Source organism: Botryllus schlosseri, chromosome 12, assembly GCF_051294905.1.
Source record: "Botryllus schlosseri isolate E-star chromosome 12, Bs_hap1, whole genome shotgun sequence".
NCBI classification, from domain to species: domain Eukaryota; kingdom Metazoa; phylum Chordata; class Ascidiacea; order Stolidobranchia; family Styelidae; genus Botryllus; species Botryllus schlosseri.
This window is the reverse complement of record NC_137247.1, coordinates 11,311,921-11,332,877: the sequence shown is the minus strand read 5'-3', so window position 1 is coordinate 11,332,877 and position 20,957 is coordinate 11,311,921. Positions and strand designations below refer to the sequence as shown.

At 41.5% G+C, this 20,957-nt stretch overlaps 2 protein-coding genes and 1 pseudogene across 3 annotated transcripts; 2 read left to right on the top strand and 1 right to left on the bottom strand.

Annotated features, from left to right (window-relative positions):
* The first annotated feature begins 441 nt into the window (after nt 1-441).
* Nucleotides 442-4,953, top strand: LOC145452530 (uncharacterized). The gene is made up of 5 exons (XM_080330701.1): nt 442-599; nt 769-1,039; nt 3,270-3,362; nt 3,432-3,623; nt 3,992-4,953. The coding sequence occupies exons 2-5, from the start codon at nt 921-923 to the stop codon at nt 4,020-4,022; spliced, it is 435 nt and encodes a 144-aa protein (XP_080186827.1). The 5' UTR covers nt 442-599; nt 769-920; the 3' UTR covers nt 4,023-4,953.
* A 95-nt stretch (nt 4,954-5,048) lies between these two features.
* Nucleotides 5,049-7,218, bottom strand: LOC145452674 (uncharacterized; annotated as a pseudogene).
* Nucleotides 7,219-7,478: 260 nt separating this feature from the next.
* On the top strand, nt 7,479-19,961 carry LOC145452467 (mitochondrial cardiolipin hydrolase-like). 2 transcript variants are annotated; one of them, XM_080330649.1, is made up of 5 exons: nt 7,480-7,734; nt 9,186-9,308; nt 9,909-10,023; nt 17,500-17,613; nt 18,953-19,961. In XM_080330649.1, the coding sequence occupies exons 1-5, from the start codon at nt 7,519-7,521 to the stop codon at nt 19,141-19,143; spliced, it is 759 nt and encodes a 252-aa protein (XP_080186775.1). In that variant the 5' UTR covers nt 7,480-7,518; the 3' UTR covers nt 19,144-19,961. The 2 variants fall into 2 exon arrangements, with proteins under 2 accessions (XP_080186776.1, XP_080186775.1); XM_080330650.1 differs by lacking the exon at nt 9,186-9,308 and having other exon boundaries at nt 7,479-7,734.
* Nucleotides 19,962-20,957: the final 996 nt, after the last annotated feature.

Below are 20,957 nucleotides of genomic sequence, written 5' to 3'. Positions count from 1 at the left end.
GTTTTAGTTGCGAAAGAGCGGCTTGGCATTTCGATGAACTGTCTAACCTTGCTATGTATAGACGTTCCTTCTGCAAGGCACAAGTATAGGACCCTAAATGCCTCGTAAATGACCAGCCACAGTAAAACATAAAGCAAACAGACGTCAGAAATCGATATCCTTCAGGCGCGATGTCGAGTGAGCCGGGTAAATGCAGTTATGCACATTCCTTGTTGATCTCCCGAAATTTCTCAATGACCACATTCGGAACTATGACGCCGATACCATTAACTGTTATAAAACGAGAGAAACCGGATTGCCTTGCACACTAACGGCGGTCTATAGTGGAGCAAATCATTTTGCAAATGCCGTAAACGAAATTATATCCATCGTTTGCCACATGGTTGCTTTAAGAGTTTACACACAGTCTCACAGCAAAAACATATCGAACAGTCCACCTTCGGTCGGTATATAAAGGCCGAATCCGTATCGTAAGGTTCAGACCACCCAAGTATACGGGACTGCGGAAAAAGTAAAAGCATAAATTGCATATATCGATATACATAAATTGTACCGTGATATAGCAACACATCAATATGAAAATTGGTAACACGATGCTGGTAAGTAGGCATTTAACTATACTGTACATTCTAATATAGCGGGCACACCAAACTATATATATAGTGCAAACGAATACGTATAGTTAATTTTCAAATTTTCAGTGAAAACACCTCAATCTGTATGATATTGTCTATTGTAATTGTAATCTGTATATTTTGTTATTTCCAGAGTTCAATAACTGCATTGATTCTATGGGCGCTCTACGAAACATCTGCTGCAACACCTTTTATTACCACCAGATCGAGGCAAGTCCATGCATTTTCACTTCGGTGAGAGGTCGCCTATACATAGCGAAAGATGCCAATCTTTGACCACTTAACATGCACTGCAATGAAACGATGTTCATACTATTTTGCAGGTGGATATTGTGTGTCAGTAGAAGTATAAGCCAATATCCAAGACTACAGTATCCAGCAAGAGCATTTGACAGCCGGCACAGGTAAGTTTTCATACACACTGACAGCCACAAGGGAGAAGGTGTCCTTTCGTGCCTTACCAAGATAGTAAATTGTAATTATAAATTCAGTTCTCTGACATCCTTCGGGTAGGTCTAAACCAGGGGTGTCAAACATACGGCCCGCGAAGCAATTCTGAGTACATTGATAAATTCTATAATATCCAGCACATTTGTTCTTTCAATAAATATTCTCTCAAAACAGCAAATGTCGAGCACATTCATAGGCCACGTTATAACTACCCGACTGCGGCGTTGTGGTTTCACTTTATCAAATTCGAGAAGACAGAAAGTGCACACTAAGTTAGGGTTGCCATACGTCCGGAATTTCCCGGACATGTCCGGAATTTCACTGTTAAAACTGCGTCCGGGAGGAATTTCTAAAATATGCCAAAATGTCCGGAATTTTGAAGGCTTGAAGTAAGCTCATAATGTTTTCGTAAATCAACACAAACAATATTATTTTTGGGCAGATTTATGCTACATAAAACTTTTCTTCGCGCTGCGCGCGATTTTGTATCACATATAGGCTATTGGTTTTAATATGGGGACTACAACCCTCGCAAAAACTGCGACCAAAAATAAATAAATAAAAATAACATTCATTTACAAAAATAATTCTAATTGTAATCGCAATTATAAGCTAACGGTATATTCATAGAGTTGGTTTAGGCCATTTGGATGCTTTCTTCAAAAATAGAGTTTCTAAACCTGGGGGTAGTTTGTCTGTATTCTGGAGTTCGCGAAGATGTTGGACGTAAGTAGCTTCCAAAATAGGCCGTGAGTAAGTCTGGGCAGATGTGCTCATCAGATTTTCAGCTGGGTCACGGAACATTTTCAAATTGGAAATGGAGTCGTAAAAATAAAAGGTTGGAAAACACCGGATGTGCGTTGTTCATATAGCTCAGTGGTGCAGTGCGCACCGTCATTAGGCTGAAAAATAATCTTATCCGTGTGACTTGAGCATGAATTAACGATGTATTGTACAATTACGCTCCTTGCATTTTCGAAGTCATTATCCTCCATCAGCTCGGCCGCTGACTTTGATCACGTGGGCAGAGAGAGAATCAAAATGATATAGTAATATATGGAAGAACCAATATTATTGACATATTTCGTTCAAATCATTTAACGACCAGATGCATGTAGAAACCAGATGCATATAGTAAGCCCCCAGAAGTTACATTGATCACCCTACGGTGGGCCCACGATCAGTGTTCATTGGGACGGTAGGTGGCTGAAAAAATGTGACTTCGGCCCTGGTACAACTTACAACACACAACCGCATATTCCTGAACCTGATCGTGACCACCTCTAGTCGATGGACAAAGCTGTGCTAATGTGACGTCATATTGATAAGTAATGTACCCATAATTCATTTTGAAATCCGCTAGTGGGCGCTAAAGAGCGTCCGGAATTGATGTCATAAAAATATGGTAACCCTACACTAAGTTCATATTTTTACGGAAAAATGGACGCCAATGCGGAACCTTTATATGCAATTTACATAGAAATATATTAGTTATAGAAATATATAATTCAGAATATCTATGTCCGCACTGCTGTGTCACTTCCCAACCAATAGGCCCCCGGACTTATGAAGAGACAGCCGACTTGCGATTCAATAATAATCCAAATACATACGTCCGCGTTTAGAGTTAGAAATATCTTGTATTCCTCACATTGCATGCGCTGGGCTAACGGCAGATTACGACGACGGCAAAAATTACATGGAAATATGCCAACTTTATCGTCAGCGCCACTGTTAAATCGGCTCTTAACTGTATTCAACCGGACAATCCTCGCATTCTGCCAATTCCATTGTTCGCGAATAAACATGCTGCGGCTTGCTAGAATAGAAACGCCAAGATCTGTGTCTTACCTAAACCTATATGCTTGATAATAAAGTATTCAAGTGAAAAGCAAGAACACGAGGTACCATTCGGGAATCATTTGACTGGTCCGGCCCGCGGGCGATTTGAAGGCTTTAATCCGGCCCGAGACGCAATTTGAGATTGACACCCCTGGTCTAAACACATATTTGACTTTGACCACATTTCTGCACCCATTATGATTGTGTAGGCTTTTTACGCTTTTACGCTTTTACGCTTTTAACGCCGTATGTGGCGCGAGATGCGCGATCGCAAAGATAGCACATAATTGTCCTGATATTGTTATATGCCTGCTGTATACAAACACGTGACTCGTTATATAGGATCAAGTGTAATCCAGAGGAGTACAAATATCATTTGGACAAGCCAAGAAACGTAACGGACGGCTTCGCGTCATACCAATCTTACAACACAAAGTAAGGATATAGATAAAACATTCAGCTGATTGTATAGTCATTATACCAACATGGTAAAATCTTCAACAGAAATGTTGCCGATAACAACATGCGTCCCAGAGAATTCTCGATCGTGTTAAAATGTCCGAAAAACTGTTGGGATCCGGTGAATAGACGTGAAATGATCAACAATCTATATGAAGGGGTGGCAATCAACAAGACCATCGAATTTAGACCACTTGCGGAACCCCCTTTTAAGAAGCAAATAATAACAGCATGCACGTAAGTAATGCGGATATATCTGTGTGCACTAGTCAGCCTAAATGTATAACAATTGAACATAGATTTAAATTCTTTTCATTCATTATGCCATAATAATTAGAATGCCAGTATAGTATATTTGTGAATGGAGCGACAGCCAGCCTCTGATCATTCCCGTTCAATAATGAACTTTAATTCCAAGAACCCTTATATTTTAACCAATATTTCACAATCTCGATGCATCCAACGTTTCCAATATAAATTTTGGCATACAATTCCGCCATACTCCGTTTTGGTAAGATCTTGCTGATGTGCGTGCCGATATTATTGAAATTGTTCTTTCATGTCATTTTGATCTGCGTTTCAAGCTTAAATTCTTTACTTTACAGATGTCAAAAGAAAAAGCACATTGGATTCTAGGATCCGAAGAATCTGCAGTGCAATAAAACCACAAAGAGTTTTTCATCATTGAATTCTACTGACTCAAAAAGCGCTTGATATCAAAATTTAAGAGAGATATTTATATAAAATATTTTCCATATGATTATTACGTATCTATCCTTTCTGTCGTACCTAATTTATTAAAATTTATTATTTCGATGTTTATATTTTTACTTATTTGCATGTATAGCTGAAATTGAATTTTATGTGAGGGTATAAATACATTTTTTGACTAATGATAGTTTCCCGTGATATGTTTGTATCATATGCAGAATACCATTAAATAGTATATATTCATGTCAAAATAAACCCGAATATTTTTCACTAAGAATTGTACTGTGTCCATAATATTGGTAATTGCATACATTGCTAATAATTTTTCATCGTCTCCCAGTTCACGTGATCAAATTTACTGGTAGAGCTGAGGGGGTGGTGACTTCAGATAGCAAGGGCAGGAATATTCCGCGCCTATGGAAATTGGCAATAGGCTATTTTGATGGTTTCGGCCAACATGCGGATGTAATTTTCGGCCAAGGTTTTATATGGTAACACACTTCGCGAACTCGCATGTTGGCCGAAACTGCACCAGTATTGGTGTGCCGTGGAGAGGTAATGTGCAACGCTGCAATGCCTGTTTCCAGGACCCTAACAGCATTTCGTCCGCCCCCCAAAAACGTTGGTCTTGGGTCCCCCAATAGGGTGATAAACCTAACTTCTGGACGCTTCGCGCCCCCCCCAGATCCCCCTCAGGCTATACGCTTTTTGCCGTGACTTATCATCTACTTTGGGTGTCCGTATAGCGAGCGAACTTGTATCGCCTAGACGAGCGAAAGCGAAAAATTTATATAATTCATATTGAATCGGTCAATATCATCGGAAATTGCATATATATTGCAATCAATTTTTATCCTCTCTCTGCTCACGCTGAGTGAGGTGTGTTGGGTGCGGCAGTTACGGTCCTGATCTCAGTTCATACACAAATAAACAGAAAGTCACTTACATGCACTAGAAATTTAGAATCATGTCCTGATCTGGATCCGACAGTTGGCAAAAATATGAATCCGAATCCAATCCTGTTTCGGAAAAACTTGCCGAATTCATGTCCGGTTATAATCCAAAATCCGGATCCTGTTCATTGCGATTTGGATTACCCAGTTAATACCCAAATCATTGAATGACAATCTTGAAACTTTCACAGTGTTTGATGACTTCGCCAAGATATACCATACCAAATGTTGTCACCCATTTCGGTGCCAAACACCGTTAAAATCAACATAGACGAATGCAGGTATTTGCATTGAATCAATACAGCAGACAATCGACAATAACAAAGTTGGCTACCTCATGACGCAGGTCACTTTTCCGAGTATCCACACCACCTTTGAGTGCGCGCTGATGGAACTATGATTCGACATCGAATGTCTGCTGTCTATACTGCTCATCGCTGGTGGAGCTCAGGCGTTTGAATAAGCACTAGCAGCCAAATCTAATCCAGATCGCTGTAACAATGTATTTTAATTACTTGTCATTGCACTTGTCATGACATGCTTTGACTTAAGAAGGTCACTGGATAGTTTGTAATGATCACCTCGTCTTTTGCATATGCGTCCAAAGTTGGACGCCGTTAGTCTAAATTTCCGGAGGCGGTGCCACAAGTCTGAGGCACTTTGCGGTTTAGTATCCTTCTCGAACATGTTAGCATCAAAAGGCGTGACTTTAAGCGATAGGTGCAGAATTTCTTGCTTGAGAGAAGGGAGAGGAAGGTCGAAATTATCGTGCAAATTGGGTATTGGTAACTCAGGAAATATTCTGAAATATCAATGGCTGATGGAGGTTGTTGGTATGAGAGGATGCTACCTTTGGGAACATTACCAAATCTGGAAGGGCAAGGGGGACATCAATAGAAGGGTTTGGCAAAATGGTGAGAAGTTGGGGAAAGTAGGGAGAAAAATTTGACACAGAAAAATCTTGCCACGGGCTTATACGTCACATGCTTTATGCAATGTGCTGTGGATTGCGGAAGCAGACTGAGAAATGGGATTTTTAACACTACTTCTTGGATTGGTGGAAAAATAAACCCATCCTGACGAGGCCTGTGCCATGACTGTGGTTGTGATGTGCAGCTCTTCGTTTTTGGGACCTTAGGGCATTTGAGGGTTGAAAAATGAACAACTTGATAAAGTAACGCAAAAATATGGTTGCAACATCCTTCATCAGCAGGACATGTACACTTGTACAAGAACTATTCAAAATTTTTTGACCTGGTTCTCGATTGATGGTCAATTTCAAGCTGTGAAGAGGGCTGTTTCTGGACATAGTATGGTAGCTCTTCGCCTGCACGTAGAACATTGCTGTGTCATGGCATGCTGAAAACATATAATTCAATAAATATTCTAATAAAAATTATTGTATTTAGAATTATAAAACTACACATCAGACCGCCTGCAAAGTACTATCGCTCAACACTGCTGATACTGACATCCTCAAACTCATCACCCAATATGGAAATGGTATCTCATGCACACCAAAGAGACCACTCACAGAACACCGGTGTGACGCTAGGAACTGTCTTGGCACACCAAATATATCACGCTTAAAGTACCGGGATTCCGACCGGTACCCCTCATCACTGATGATACTTGCAAAGTCACTACGTCTAATTCTCAAAGTCAGTTCGGAGCCTATAATTTGAGTGCTTGAATACATCTATCAAGGACCTCTGCTAGTAAAAATTACTACAAACCTCTAAAATCTCTTATGTAAGATTCAGCGAATAATTTATAACTTTTGTCTTTGTTATTTCCACTACCCCTCGACTCACTGGCAATCCTGTCTACATCGGCAAAACAGAACTCCGGTAGAGCCGTCAACAACTCAGAAAATACAAGCTCCATACTCTAGATTACTGTGTAAATACTAACTAGTTCCCGTTACTAGTGACATCAGAAGACAATGTTAGCAGCAGTTCAGAGCAAAAATACAGTCCCAGGTCAAGGCTCCTCAAACAGCTATGATGAAGAAGTAGGGTCTGGATTTCGCTAGCAATGACATAAAATCACGCATCAGTATTGTTGCAATAACCAACAACTCATGCATTCGCAGTAACGAGTCGCCATAAAGGAAAAACAACGCCAATATATCTGCACACAATGGTAGCGTCATGCAGGTAAAATTACGACCGCCATTTCTCCATAAGGGACGCTAAAGCGGTGAGAATCGTCCATTTTTATCCTTGGTGTCACTATAACATAAACGTGTCATTCCCAAACAAAAGAAGTTTAACACTTTTGAAGTTGATCCAAGTCTTATATGAGCCTAACCATGTTACTTAACTTAAAACCACGAACTAATGAACAAAGTTTTCCCTCTTACAAATATTGAAGCTCCATGATTTGATTGTGTATTTGTCAGATTGCATGCGCCAATGCATTTAGGGGAAGCACCTTTTATTTCAACGATACTTCTCGGCCACAAGATGCAGATATCATGCATTGCCAAGAATTGCTGCTATGCTACCGTTTTGGCTGTCCTATCAGTTGGAACATGCCGAGTACTTTACCGAATATACAAGAACAAAAAAGAAGAGAAAAAGGCGCTCGACGGAAGTAATGGGTCGAAAAGCTATTTCTGTAAAGTGCTTTTCTTTCCTGACAAGCAAGTTCCGTGCTTCAATTACTTGCTCACTGCCCAGGTATGTCTACCGTAATAGGCCTACTTAAAAGTGTTATATCGGTTTTATTGATGAATCGCTGGATGATGCTGGACACTGGACAGTGGACACCACACTGTGTGTACAATGCATTAAAATTCTATACCGGTATGTAATCCGATACTACCGTACATAAGTGTTACGTAGGCTCCGAATATTCATATTGTGTAGGTATGCGGAGTCTTGTGACGCCAGAATCACTCCGGATCGGTGATGTCATAGTCGTAGGACAAGGCATTTACATTGATTACGAGCCTTTGGTATTATCCACAGATCAATAGCGTTGAACCACTGCTGTGATTAGTTAATGTCCGCACCGCATTATCATCGAGGTATGCAGTCCGATTTTGTCGCGAAACGGTGTGGTTATGGTTATTCAGGTGTAACCACAGCAAGAGCAAAATTGAGCGCCTGCCCCAACCTTATCAATAGAAATCCGCTTTCTAACAAATTCTCGTTGGTGCGAACTTCGATAATGGTGCGCGCTCGTTACCAGTCCAGCTGCGATCAAGTTTCTTGGATTATTGTGCCATTGATAATCTGGTATTGCATCACGATTCCCCAAATCTTGCTGAATTCACATAATCCACAATGCGCTATGCATTACAAATTGGGCGACAATTCGGGAGTATTAAGCAGACAAGAATTGAAACGAAACAGATTCTCAGTGCTCACAAATACTATCCGCGAAAGCACGGGTCTAATTAGTCTCGTACGCTATCACAATTGTTCTGACGTGGCAATGCGTTGCTCGCGTCGCGGCAATTGTTTGCTGATTACCACGGCGTATTGCACTGCAAAGAATTATTGGCAAGAAAGCCAACTCACGTGCATGTACATTGTACAATGTACATTGTACATTGTACAATTGTAGATTCTCACAATGTAACACAATGTCCGAAGTCCCGCTCCGATTATGAAGACTCTCGAAAATCGCTTACGAATTATCGTGAACGCGGGAATATGGCTTGCGGCGCTGGAGGACGCAAATGTAGTTTAACCGTGGCACTGCGCTCTAAATATGTTGTGGCGTTAAAATCTTAAATTAAATTTGAAGGCGTGAGAATTTGCCATCGTAAATACTATTATTTCCAAAAATGGTGCAATTTCAATTTGGCCTAGCTCGGTTTATTCGAGTTGGATTTCAGATAAATTTGGGGTGCAACGAATTTTAGGCAATCCGTCGATTTAACAGCTGAACCGAGGGAATTACAAAACGGGTGTCCATTGTTCGATTGTACAACATACAACCCTAGTTCAAGCTTCGCTGTACAATTTCTCATAATATTGAGGGAGCAGTTTAACTATAGCTAACTCTATAGTTATCAACAGGCACTATACTCTGCGGGCACCTCCACACAAATCCAATGGAGTTTTTCTGCATTCGAGTCTTATGTCAGATACGTGATTCTGCAAAGCATGTTTTTCTCTAGGGATGCACTCGGAAATCCTGCCTGCATTCTCACGATGAAAATTCGTCCTTCATACAGCTTATTAGATGTGTGCTGAACGCTAGAAAATCAATCGACCTTTGCATGTTCAGTCTCACATGTCAGGTATACAGTATATTACTTACTTCATCTAGATTAGAGTTATCATCTGGATCAGAGTTAGGCTTCCATCAGCGGTTAAAACCATGCCTGTCGATGTTGCTTGTGTGATTTTCAATAGATTTGGTGCAATCTAATATTAGCAAAGAACGCCACTAATTTCTTCTGCAGTAGACCGTAGCATAGTGTCACTGTAAATGAAGGTGGAGGGCGATTTCGCTTGGATTGAAAACACATCCTCGAGCCATTTTATCCTCAGTACTCTCTCTTCGTATAAAAATAGATCTCCGCCATATTCCCCAATGATGTAAACTGTAAATACCATTATATCATTGAAGTAGGCGTCATATGACTGTAGCACTTGTCCAAAAGTGAGCATGGTTTTATTATGTTCTTGATTCTTTCTATTTCACGGGCTTCTTATGACAATTATATCCGTGAAAGTGATGCTAACCTACCCGAAAACTACTTTACGCTTTTAAAAAAATGAGCAGTCCAAGTAAGAAAAACCAGCTTGAGTACTCTGGATAAGTACTTCGTTACCGACCACTTTTGCGTATCACTATTTCTCACTGCTCGCATTCACTTCTTCAACTTGCATTCCAGGAACTCGCCGAGGCGATCTCGATCAAGCACAGGCTCGGCGCCAAAGTCCGCGTGATAGCGGACACGGAGTACATGAACATGAGCGGGTCGAAAATTCTCTCTTTCATGAAGGAAGGTGATTGCATTTACTTTTGCACGATTCGCGAAGCCCGCCCGTTATTCGGCGCTACAGTGTCGCGTAATAGAAAGTTTGAGGCGTATTGGGTTTAAAAAATACGGGTTAATAAACCTATGACTTGGATCGGAGTATAGTCTTCGAATTGGGACGTGATAGCGAACCGATCCAGGACTGGATTTGACTCGCAGCGAATATTTTCGAAAGCAGTTTGCGAGTAGAATCGTCATGCATATTGCACAAGAATCAATTTGACCAAATCGCATGTATCCCATCGCCCTGTCGTTCGAATTTACCGCATTATTGGATTTCCTTCGAAGATTAAATAGGCAGTGTCCCTAGGAGATGGTTGGATTCTAATCGACACGAAATACGTGAAAACCGCACCGAGATTTACGGGCCGTTATATGGCATATCGACTTTGCCTATACCGTCTCACATCACTTCATTTTCATCGCCTGACCTTTTGTGTTATCTCCTGTTATTTTTCATTCAGTGCGCGACTGTGCGTGCGTCGCAATTATGTGCTCTGGGCAAAGGTAGGTGTCCGATTGAAAGACTGCTCCAAGTCGTTACGACACCTTCCAATCTTTTCATTTTATCACAATGTTGTAGTGTTTTGAATCGATGAAAATATAAGTAAACGAATGTATGAATGGGTGATCTGTAGATCGTAGCCTCGAACGAATGCATTTTTTGTAATTTCTAACACTCCCTGCCTATACCTGCTACACTAACTTTACAATTTCGAGACCCGCGCGCGCACTTACGTTGTCCACACCTGCACCAAGGTAGTCTCTTACCGCATTGCTACAAGAGAAGAAAGTTTTTTATTTATTATGTAAAAATAACTAAAATTTCCAAAATTTTCTGTTCACCCTATGAAATTGTTAGGTTGTCTATAGAAACGATGCTCACCGAATTTGGCTCAAGTCCAACCAGTGGAAGCTGAGTCATTGCAGTCGAAAATTTTGACTTTGAATAAAATAGTATTTATGGTGGCCTGGTTACTATTTTATTCATATATATACGCGACACCTACGCATAACGGTATGGTTAGGGTTAGATTTAGGGTTTGGTTAGATTTCGGAGTTAAGGTTAGTTTTGGTGTTGTAAAGTCACATGCTGAAATGTGGAATGCTCTCGAATGTCGGGCAACCAAGCCTTGTGTATGCTCGCCAGTTTCGGGTAGCGTGCCGTGGCGTTCAAATTAGGTAATGATATTGGTTGCCCTTGCCCGATATTTCAGCACGCGACAATTTAGCTCAGCACTCTTCCCGAAACTGTGTATCTGATTCATACGGGGATTTAAGATGTTGCGAACGGTCTGTTGCGTAATTTTCTAGTATTTTCCGGGACCTTCATGTTATCGGACATCCGACAGTCGGTTCGATGTTACCGCCCGTGATTTATTGCGCCCTTATCGCCATTAGACAACACCGATCGCGATTAATATCCGTTTGAAGACCGCGGATAACATATCTCATCGGGGTGGCTTGTTTATGGTGGCAGAGACAAGCATATCACTTTTTCACGCCTGTTTATGTAAACATTCACATGAAGGAACGTTTGTTTTTCCGCCTGTGGATTGGATTGCAGCGCCGAGGCTAACGGCATGCGTGCGGCTGCGCCGTGACTGATAGGCGAAGTTAAACGATCGTTTATGTCATCATTAACGGCCGCTGAAAGTTGTGTTTGTTTTGTAAGAATTCCTGCCGGCGGGATCTGAAAGCGTGGTGAAACGGGTTGTTTATTTGGTGCGTTGTCGCCGGGGTAAAATCAAAACACGCGAGACTTTGTCTGATACGGGCTTTGCCAATGGGGCGGTAATTTCCGGAAGGAATAAATGGTTTTTCCGTGCACTGGTGCATCAACTGGCATATACGGAATTGTAATTAAGAATGTCGGCCTGGTGTGAATGACCATTGCAATCGAAAAACACGATGAATGCCACATTCCACAAACACTACAACACTGGCGTAGGAAAGTGTGGCTAACTATACCCGTAAATCCTGTCTAATATATGTGCTAAAGTTTTGTAAAATAGTCCGTTTACTCGGAGATATTACTGATTCCCGTTCTGGAGTGTTCGCAAGGCATGGATTTGCAGGTATTTACTAGTATGATTGTGTTATGAAGTAGTGTTTCTCACTTCTCGACCTTAAGCCTATGGACTGGTGAACTCTCATAACCAAAACTAAGGGCGGAGATAATAAAGTTGGATTAGCAATGAAGTCGATGATCGCGTTCGTCAGGATTTTTCAACCCAGGATTAAAGAAACCGGTTGATCGCGGCGGTTGACGAGTTAACAAACTGGCACAAACTATAACTAGTTATCTATAAAAACTGCGTACACTGCGTATCATTCATACGCACAAATATTTCCGATAATGACCGTGGCGATTGTCTGTCTCCAAGGTAATGGCTTCGCGAAACAATCAACGAATTATGTACCCGCCGTTGCAGGGCGATATCGATATTCTATAATCCGTTTCTTAGCAGTACCGTACGAATTGGACACGATTTTCATTTCGCGATGATGTCAATTCTAGCTACCCCAATGGCAGTATCGTTATCAACATGCTGCTGTTTCATTCAACAAATTGACAACAAGCAGCCTAAAGCGCGTTTTCGCATTATGATGCAACAGATAACGCCACTTGATTGAAAACTCGGGACACCTCGACTATAACGATTGCGCGTTACCTTTCCCAACTTTACGTGTCGCGATTAGCAGTATTTAATCTCACGATTAGCATTGTTCTGGATTAGCTAACTTTATTATATCCGCCTAATATGCGTCCCTATTAGCAGTCTTCAATCACATGATTAGCATTCTCCCGGATCAGCTAACTTTATTATCTCCGCCCTAACCTAAAGTATTACCACAACAAGAGTTTGCAAGAAAACGTGAACAAGCAATTGGAACTATAATTTAATGAGGAACTTGCTGCTTTCTTTTTGATGTTACAACTGTTATGCGTGGTTCTATTTATGTTGCTGCTGGGCACAGTCCAACTTGATGTTGACTATAGCAATGCGACACCGCTGTTTGCTAGATTCTATTATACTGTTAAATGTCGCAAAATTGTACTGTCGAATTTGTTTAAAAAGTCTTCTTAGATTTCAAGTGTTACTGGTCTTGAACGAGGTGCAGACCTTTGAACAGTTTGGTGAACACTGTTATAAAGTCTTTCTGACAATTCTCTTTTATCGAGATAAATATACTACTTCACACAAATTGGATTTGCTCGAAGCCTACCATATTCGTTGGCTCGGATTGGCTGTTGTGGCAAAAGGTTTTGCGCCCCTAGCTTTCATGCGTATGGCAGGCTTATTTAAAAAAAACGCAAGAACACTTGAGCTATCGATGACTGCCACGTAGGTCGTGTCTATTGAATCGAATTGTAAAATCCGTTGCTGTTATCCGTTGTCATTGCGCTTCGTATACAGCGACATACTCTGCGAAAAACTAATCGAAACGGTAATGATTCAGTGCGTGCCAAAAACACGCACGTTTAGCGTCCCGACTTCAGCCAACGCCGAACTCGGCTGAAGTATTAACAACCGTGCTGTCGTGATGGCCATCAACTTGATTAGTCGAATATAGTGAGGTCGCATCCGGACGTTCGCGACACGGAATACATTTAAACTAGGCAGACACGCACATTTTCCGAGTATAGAAGCGTTTAGGAAAAATGGGTATCGGTATCACGTTTCTGAACATCTCAATAGCGTCGACCTTTCCTTGCGGATTATGTAACGGAGTATCTGAGCTGAGTTAATGGACGCGGTGCGTATTATGACGTCACCTTCCCGCCGGAATTCGCTAGTCCATAACAGTTTTTCGACTTCATGTGCAGCAGGCCGTCTCGTTCGGTGCTGATTGGATTTTAATCGAAACGTAATGCGCGGAAATGCGAGAAACCAGCTACTTTTGGCCTCATATTTCAAGCCGCGATGTCTCGGACCAACCGCGCAAAAGCTATTTTAGAGCCCATTTTCGTTGACGATTTCATCGGCGGACGCGTGACCTATTAAACCCGGGGATGTCGTCCGATCAGAATGGTTTCGTAAGGCAATTGACGCGATACTTTAGGTGATATTCGTAGATTATAATTACACTTGACCTTCTCGATCCATCACGCTATGATCGGTAGGTTTTTAGGGAAGAGTTAGACACTCACGGTGCAGGATTGGGCTGTTAAAGCGGCACTGCGCGTGGTCTCAAATTAAAGTTGAAGGCGTGAAAAACATTTTGTCAGCAGTCATTTTCCTCAGAAAGTCGCTGCATTCGAACTTCAGCTAAATTGTTGTCACGAAAGGTACAATCTCAAATGCATCTATCTCTGTGTCATTGAGGTATTCGTTTATCAACGATTTTGCAAACTTTCGTGCCCGCATTTCTGCATTTTCTCGCTTTCTCGACGCGATAAGGCAGGGACAGAATTTTAGATATAGTTGTTGCTTTTGTTTGTGATATTCATGGTGCTTGTCGACTACAATGGTCATTTACAGCAGGCCGATTTTCTTCGTTTTGGTTCCGTTTCTGTCGACTTGTCACAAGGCCCACTTCTAGACTTTTTGAGACACCATTTGCGCGGATGATATGGTTTAATTTAGAACTTGAGATATAGTTGTAGTTCGGCATTATATATATATTTCTCTAATTGATCCCGCTAACCACGTCGTTTTATGCGAAACTAGAATGAATTTGGCAAATTTTGGACCGATTTTAGCTCGACAATTACTACTGTTTTTCAACCGAAATACCTCCCCCGTGTTTTGTTTGTGTTTCTAAAGAGTTCGAACTTCCGCCCCTTTTTGAACCGTACCAAATGGATGTAGATTGTAAATTCTAGTTAGAATTTTGTATATCACATGTGCTCGTCGTTAAACTCGGGAGCACCTTCAGCATGACCTGTTGAAAATAATGTTGTTTTTGAATATAGGATCGTTGAAACGTATTTTTATAGAATTGCAGAATCGATTACGTAATTTCGTAAATGGTTGTAAATTTAATCAGATAATTCGCGGAAGACGGAATGCTGTCGCGTGCAGAATCGAATTGAATGCTAATTCCTTGTTGGGGCAGCTGAAAAAGTCAGGATGACATTGCAAGTTGCGGCGCTGATATAATACAGTCGAGTTGCGTTTATGAAAACGCGAACCACTCTGATTTTTAACCTGATTTCGGTTTGCGGCTGACAATAAGATGCGCGAGAAAGAACGCGCTCCAGCGTGAAACTCTCACGCGAACCCCGAGTTTAGATGCGGATAATTTCGCTCGCAGATTCATCGTATGTATCCCTTGGGATCCGCGGTATTGCGTGGACAGTAGTTGCGAATAGTTGATGTTTTTAATTTCAATTCAATTCAATTTATTGCTAAAAATTTCACCATTTCAATACACCACAAGACTGCGATACAATGAAAGATGGGAAGGTGTCGAAATGAGTTGGAGCAGTCTTCGAAATCAGACACTCACCTGTCCTAGGCGATGTAAAAAAGTAGGCATCTGCCCCATGATGTCGCTCACTGGCAATTTAATGAACTAATAGCATCGCTTTAAAATATCTCTTAATAAGGGATTGGTTAGTTAAAAATCCGGGAAGCCTGCCACAACGAGGGCGCTGAAAATTCGCAGGACTCTCTTAGTCTTAGTTTATGATGGATACATTGCTTTAAAATTCGGGTCCTGTTATGTTCATAAGCCTGTCGGTACAAATCCTGACATCAAGTCACTGAGTGCGTAAATCCGATTTACCGATGATAACTTGCAATCGCCGAAGTGACAATAATTAGTGTAATTCCTTGTCGAAGCTGATCGCGCGGTTTACTTATATCTAGCATGTACTGGTTCGACGCTGTGATCCGACTAGCTTGTGGGCATATTCATACCTATACGTAACAGGCAAACGTGGTCCAGTCAGTAACGAAGTACTTCTACTTTTCCGTAGTATTCAATTATAGGTCTTGCCGATTTGCACTACTTGTCCAAGTGTTTTTATGTTTTGAACATTTCTCCCGACAAAATTACTTCGTTTTTAAACTTTTGATTTTGAAAAGTAGAAAATAGTTTTTGAATGAGTTTGCATTACTTTGATGAGTGAAATTGTCATATGAAGCGCTCGCAATAGTCCCTGTGTGACGTTAACTTTAGATGTATTTTCGAAAATTGTACCTATTTGTAGCTGAGTTGTAACCAAGTCACTAGGTTCCGAGTCACAAGTCAATCTCACTTTTATAGTTTGGACGCGACTCAAGTCGAATCATTTTCAATTCACCACCAAGTCAAGTCCTAGTCCAAGTCAGTGATTAGAGGGTCGAGTCCGATTTGTAGTGTTGTGACTCAAGTCCGAGTCCTAGTCATTGTGTTCACTGTTCATTTTTGAGTTCAATCCGGTTCCACCCACTTTTTTCAACTATGCTCGAGTGATATAGAATGGCTCGCATTCATGATATCGTAATTTTCATCAGTCCTAACAGTTTCTCGCCCTATTTCCATGTATCAGGACTAGGGCTGGGCAAAATCGAGTACCTGAGTGATTCGATTCTGAGTCACGCATTACGCTTCGAGTCGAGTCGAGTATCCGAGTATCACTCATTATGACGTCATAACATAATTTAAGATATCAAAGATCAAATATGTATATTTTGTATCACCACAAAGAATATAAGGCCTTTTAACCGTCTCGTATATGCTGAGACACTGCCAATCAAGGTTTCAAGGCTTCCTCAGTGGAAAATAGCATCGAAATTTTAATTCTCTTTGGTAAATTAACTTTCAGTTGAGAGGATCGTATAATTTTAGTACTCGAAAAAATCGTATTTTACTACTCGACTCGATTCATTAAAATTAATACTCGATTCAGATTCGAGTACTCGAATCATTGTGCCCAGCCCTAATCAGGACTGATGAACGGAATACAGATAATGTGGTGACTTTACTACTTCGAAGATACAATGAAATGTCTGTCTTGCCCGTTTTACACGTACACGTCGAGTCAATACACAAATTGACTCGAGTCGAGTCATTTAACGCATTTGAAAAACTGACTCGAGTCAAGTAGAGTCACCAAAATATCGTGACTCGAGTCAATACAACCCTGATTTGTAGTGTCGTTAATCATTTTCCACTAGTAACCAGGATAGGAAGTAGCAACCTACGAATAAGTGCTAAAAGCATGCAACCCCTCGACCAAATGTAATTATTTTGAGACCATCCATTTTACTTGAAATAGAGTTGATATGTCTTGAAAATTGCTATATCTGTACTTGTAAAGTAGAAAATGACGGCGTTACTTCTACTTCTGTTTGAGTAGCAACGCTAACTACTTCGACCACTATTTGTCACAGATGACACATAAAACCATCACCCGCATAGTTTCACTGTTGTTTCGATGTACGATCTTATTTAGCCCGCTCGGACGCGGGTTCCGTTCCAATGTTACGCGATCAATTCCCTTTTCTAGGCATAGCTGTCAGACACGATCGTTCGTCCTACCTCATGCACCACAAATTCGTGGTTATCGACGGTAACGTTGTCATCACCGGATCTTTCAACTGGACCCACGCGGCTGTCATTGGTAAGATTGACTGTGTCGGATTTCGCACTGTTTCGAAGCATGATTGCTCAACGATTATGACGACTATACTCGGGCGTGGTTATTTTTGGCATATGTTACATATGCAGCTATGTACATTAGCTTATTTTTAGCATTCTTCTGATTTTATTTTTGGCAATTTTGACATCGCCTTGAATGCATATTTATAGACTCGATTTAACCCTGTAAACGCGCTTCAGTTTGGTCTTTCTTGTGAAACGCAAGTCACGAGACATGCGATATCCACACCGTGACATCAAACAGCAAGAATAAAATCCGAATTGAAATTGATGTTAGAAACCAAATTCACCCGACACAGACCGACTGCTTGTGATATATCAAATATCAATAGTTGATACGATTTACGTGCTAAAGTATACCGGCATTCACACATATTACAATACTATGATACCAATTTAAAAGGGTTGCTGAAGAGTGGATCACAGACTCCACTGCATAACCAATGGTTAAAAAGCAACGGTGGCTTTTAATCAATATAATATGGAGAACCATCCACCCGGCAGAAAAAAATCCGGGCAATGACTGAATGTATATATGTATTATGCAATCTGCATGCATGGTAGGTATAGATCGGGAGGCCTTTAACACCATATGTATATGTTTATTGGTGAAACTTTATGTCCTCTATTGGAAATCGTGACACATGCAATCAACATGTTAAAGGGTGAACGGAATTTGGAATATGCACTTGCACATTGAGCTAAATTCAGCCTGGGTCGCGCGTGACGACTGCATGATGCACCAGAATGCCCGAGCAGCGAGAACAGGACAATTCCTAGTCATTGCGCTGAAGGCTCTCATCCCAGATACGAAATATGCTGATCACTACCTAAGCCCTACTTTTGTGGGCAGAGATCATCTATTTCCTAATCCCTGGATTGATCAATCCACATATTGGCCGTAAATGCAGATTGATTTAATCATTGGAGTTTTGACCTCAAGACTAAGATGTTCATTCATCTTTCATGGGCCCCTTGGACGGTAGAATGCGGAATTGCGGACCCCCGAAGGAGTTACGGACCCTAATTTAAGAATTCTGCTCTACACACTTGATTTGTCGCTTCATAGAAACTCCTGTAATTCGTGTTGGCATTTTTAATAAAAACTTTCACAATGGTCGAAAATATATGAGATAAAATACATCGCCCGGTCGCTATGGCAAGCAAAAAATTGAATATAAATAAAAATAAATTTTTCCCTCTAACCGAATTTTTCGTCCTATCTACGCCTACGGAATGCGGTAGAAGTCTACAGCGTCCGGTTGAACATTTATCACGCTTTTTTTTCGCGTTCGCCGCAGGAAATTACGAGAACATCATCGCCACCGACTCCGTGGACGTGGTCCAACCTTACCTGGCCGAATTCGAAAGGCTCTGGACGCTTTTCGACGCCGAACACGGGCCGTGCCGGGACGTGAGCGCCGCTGCTAACCTGCTGGGGAAAAGCGACAAGTACCACATGCGAGGCGTTAGCAAAAATCGCAAAATGTGAAGGATGTTGGCCGTAGGCTGTCGTTGACTGTTGTAAATGCGCACATGCGTGCTCACTGCTCAGTGGTTGTCGCTGGTAAACAGCGCGTTTTCTTTCGTGTCGTGGAGTGTGATATTCCTTGAAAGCACGGACGTAGCCGGGGAGATTTTAATGTAAACAATGACGTGACGTCACGGATCAATTGCGACGTATATAGTGATCGCCGTAGTAACGTAGTTGGTCAGTAACGTAGGTGTTGTCTAGTTCCACTAATTATACTCATGTTGTTATGTTCCGTCACCAAGGCTAAAATTACTTGGAATTCAACACTTATAGTCGTACTCGAGTTGAAAGTTAGACGTAATTGCACCTCTGCTGGGGTGCGCCGTTGCGGTCGCAACACACTACTCAAACATCTGGGAAATGGTATCATTCTCCTCCCTGGCTACGCCACTGTATCGGATGTAATTATGTATGATTCATTTTCACTTATTTACATGCGTATTTGGGCTGTGCGTGACCTATTTTGATTCGGTAAGTCGCTGGCAAATGCCCTAGTTTCAGTTACGGCGCGATTGGTATAATTTGGAATTATTGGGAATGATTTGGAGTGTCATCGTTAAAAACGGTAAAAGTATTGTGTAATCTTGCTCGTGCGCTAGTTTGGTGGTTGTTTATTCCGAAATACGAATTGTACGGTCACTGTGTCGGTGCCAATAACTGAATCGTGTCATTGCTCCACGTACCCGCGAAGCTCGTTTTTGTTGTTACGTCACTATCTGCAATTATGTCGTTTCTTTGGTTTCGTTTCTTTGTTCAGTAAACTGTGCCAATTTCGAGTGGGGAGTTTATTTTTAACTGTTGTTGGGTTATAGGGCTCGGACACGTATGTCTTTGTACCCTAGCAAGTAATCTGTACGTGTACACTGTCCACTGTCCAGTGTCCATCTGTCCAATGTTTATGCAGACGTGATCAAGTTGACCTTCCGTGGTGCGTATTACGAAATAGCTCGAACGGGTCAACGTTGTTTCCGGTATTCACGGTGTTTTTCGACTGTAATGGTCAGGTCATTGGCCATTTACGCCAGGCCGATATTCTACGTTACGATTCCTTATTTGCCGACTTGCAGCTCGGCTCACTTCCAGGCTTCGTGAGACTGCGCTTACTGGATCGGATGGCGAGTAGCCTAGATATACCTCCAACACTTTGCAAGGAATTCCGGAGTCGGACTTGAGCCCGCAATCCATTGGTGTTGCAGCTGTGGATCATGCCACTACGCTATCTCGCCACGTATCTGGACCGGGTCAATGTCATTTTTTGATGCATAGGGCCATCATTGCCGAGCGTGAGTAGCCTACGGCTGGACATGACGAGTATAAATTTGATGATTCCAGTTGAGTAGTGAGAATCGATGTTTTTTCAGGTGTCAAAATTATACGCCCATTGTCACTGGGATATTTTATCAAATAAATTCATTTTCCCGAAATTTTGCTCAACATCCCGGCCTTGAACTCGCGATTGCCTTATCAGTCATCGTGTCATTTAAAACATGTAGGACGAGACTATACGCAGTGCGCACATGGATGGAGATTACATTTCTGTGATGTAGTGACACTATTGTCACAGTGAGCTGTATCATATTATTGAGTATTGACAAGCTTGAGATTACTCTACATTGAGCGTAGGTTATCTGGTATTATTAGGCTACCCCACAGGCCGGCAAGGCGGCAACCTTTTTTGTGCAGCGTGCCAAAATGTCAATTTTTTACCAGCTTGCGTGCCAAACATTCAATGTATTATTATTTAACGTTTCAAGCAAGGAATACCATACGCC

What these genes read in the sequence shown, in the direction of transcription:
- LOC145452530 (XM_080330701.1), top strand. Translation starts at nt 921, where the DNA reads ATGCACTGCAATGAAACGATGTTCATACTATTTTGCAGGTGGATATTG. An exon ending in TACCAATCTTACAACACAAA is followed by an intron (nt 3,363 to 3,431) that starts GTAAGGATATAG and finishes AATCTTCAACAG; the next exon opens with AAATGTTGCCGATAACAACA. An exon ending in CAAATAATAACAGCATGCAC is followed by an intron (nt 3,624 to 3,991) that starts GTAAGTAATGCG and finishes TTTACTTTACAG; the next exon opens with ATGTCAAAAGAAAAAGCACA.
- LOC145452467 (XM_080330649.1), top strand. Translation starts at nt 7,519, where the DNA reads ATGCAGATATCATGCATTGCCAAGAATTGCTGCTATGCTACCGTTTTG. An exon ending in ATTACTTGCTCACTGCCCAG is followed by an intron (nt 7,735 to 9,185) that starts GTATGTCTACCG and finishes GTTTTTCTCTAG; the next exon opens with GGATGCACTCGGAAATCCTG. An exon ending in TGTTCAGTCTCACATGTCAG is followed by an intron (nt 9,309 to 9,908) that starts GTATACAGTATA and finishes CTTGCATTCCAG; the next exon opens with GAACTCGCCGAGGCGATCTC.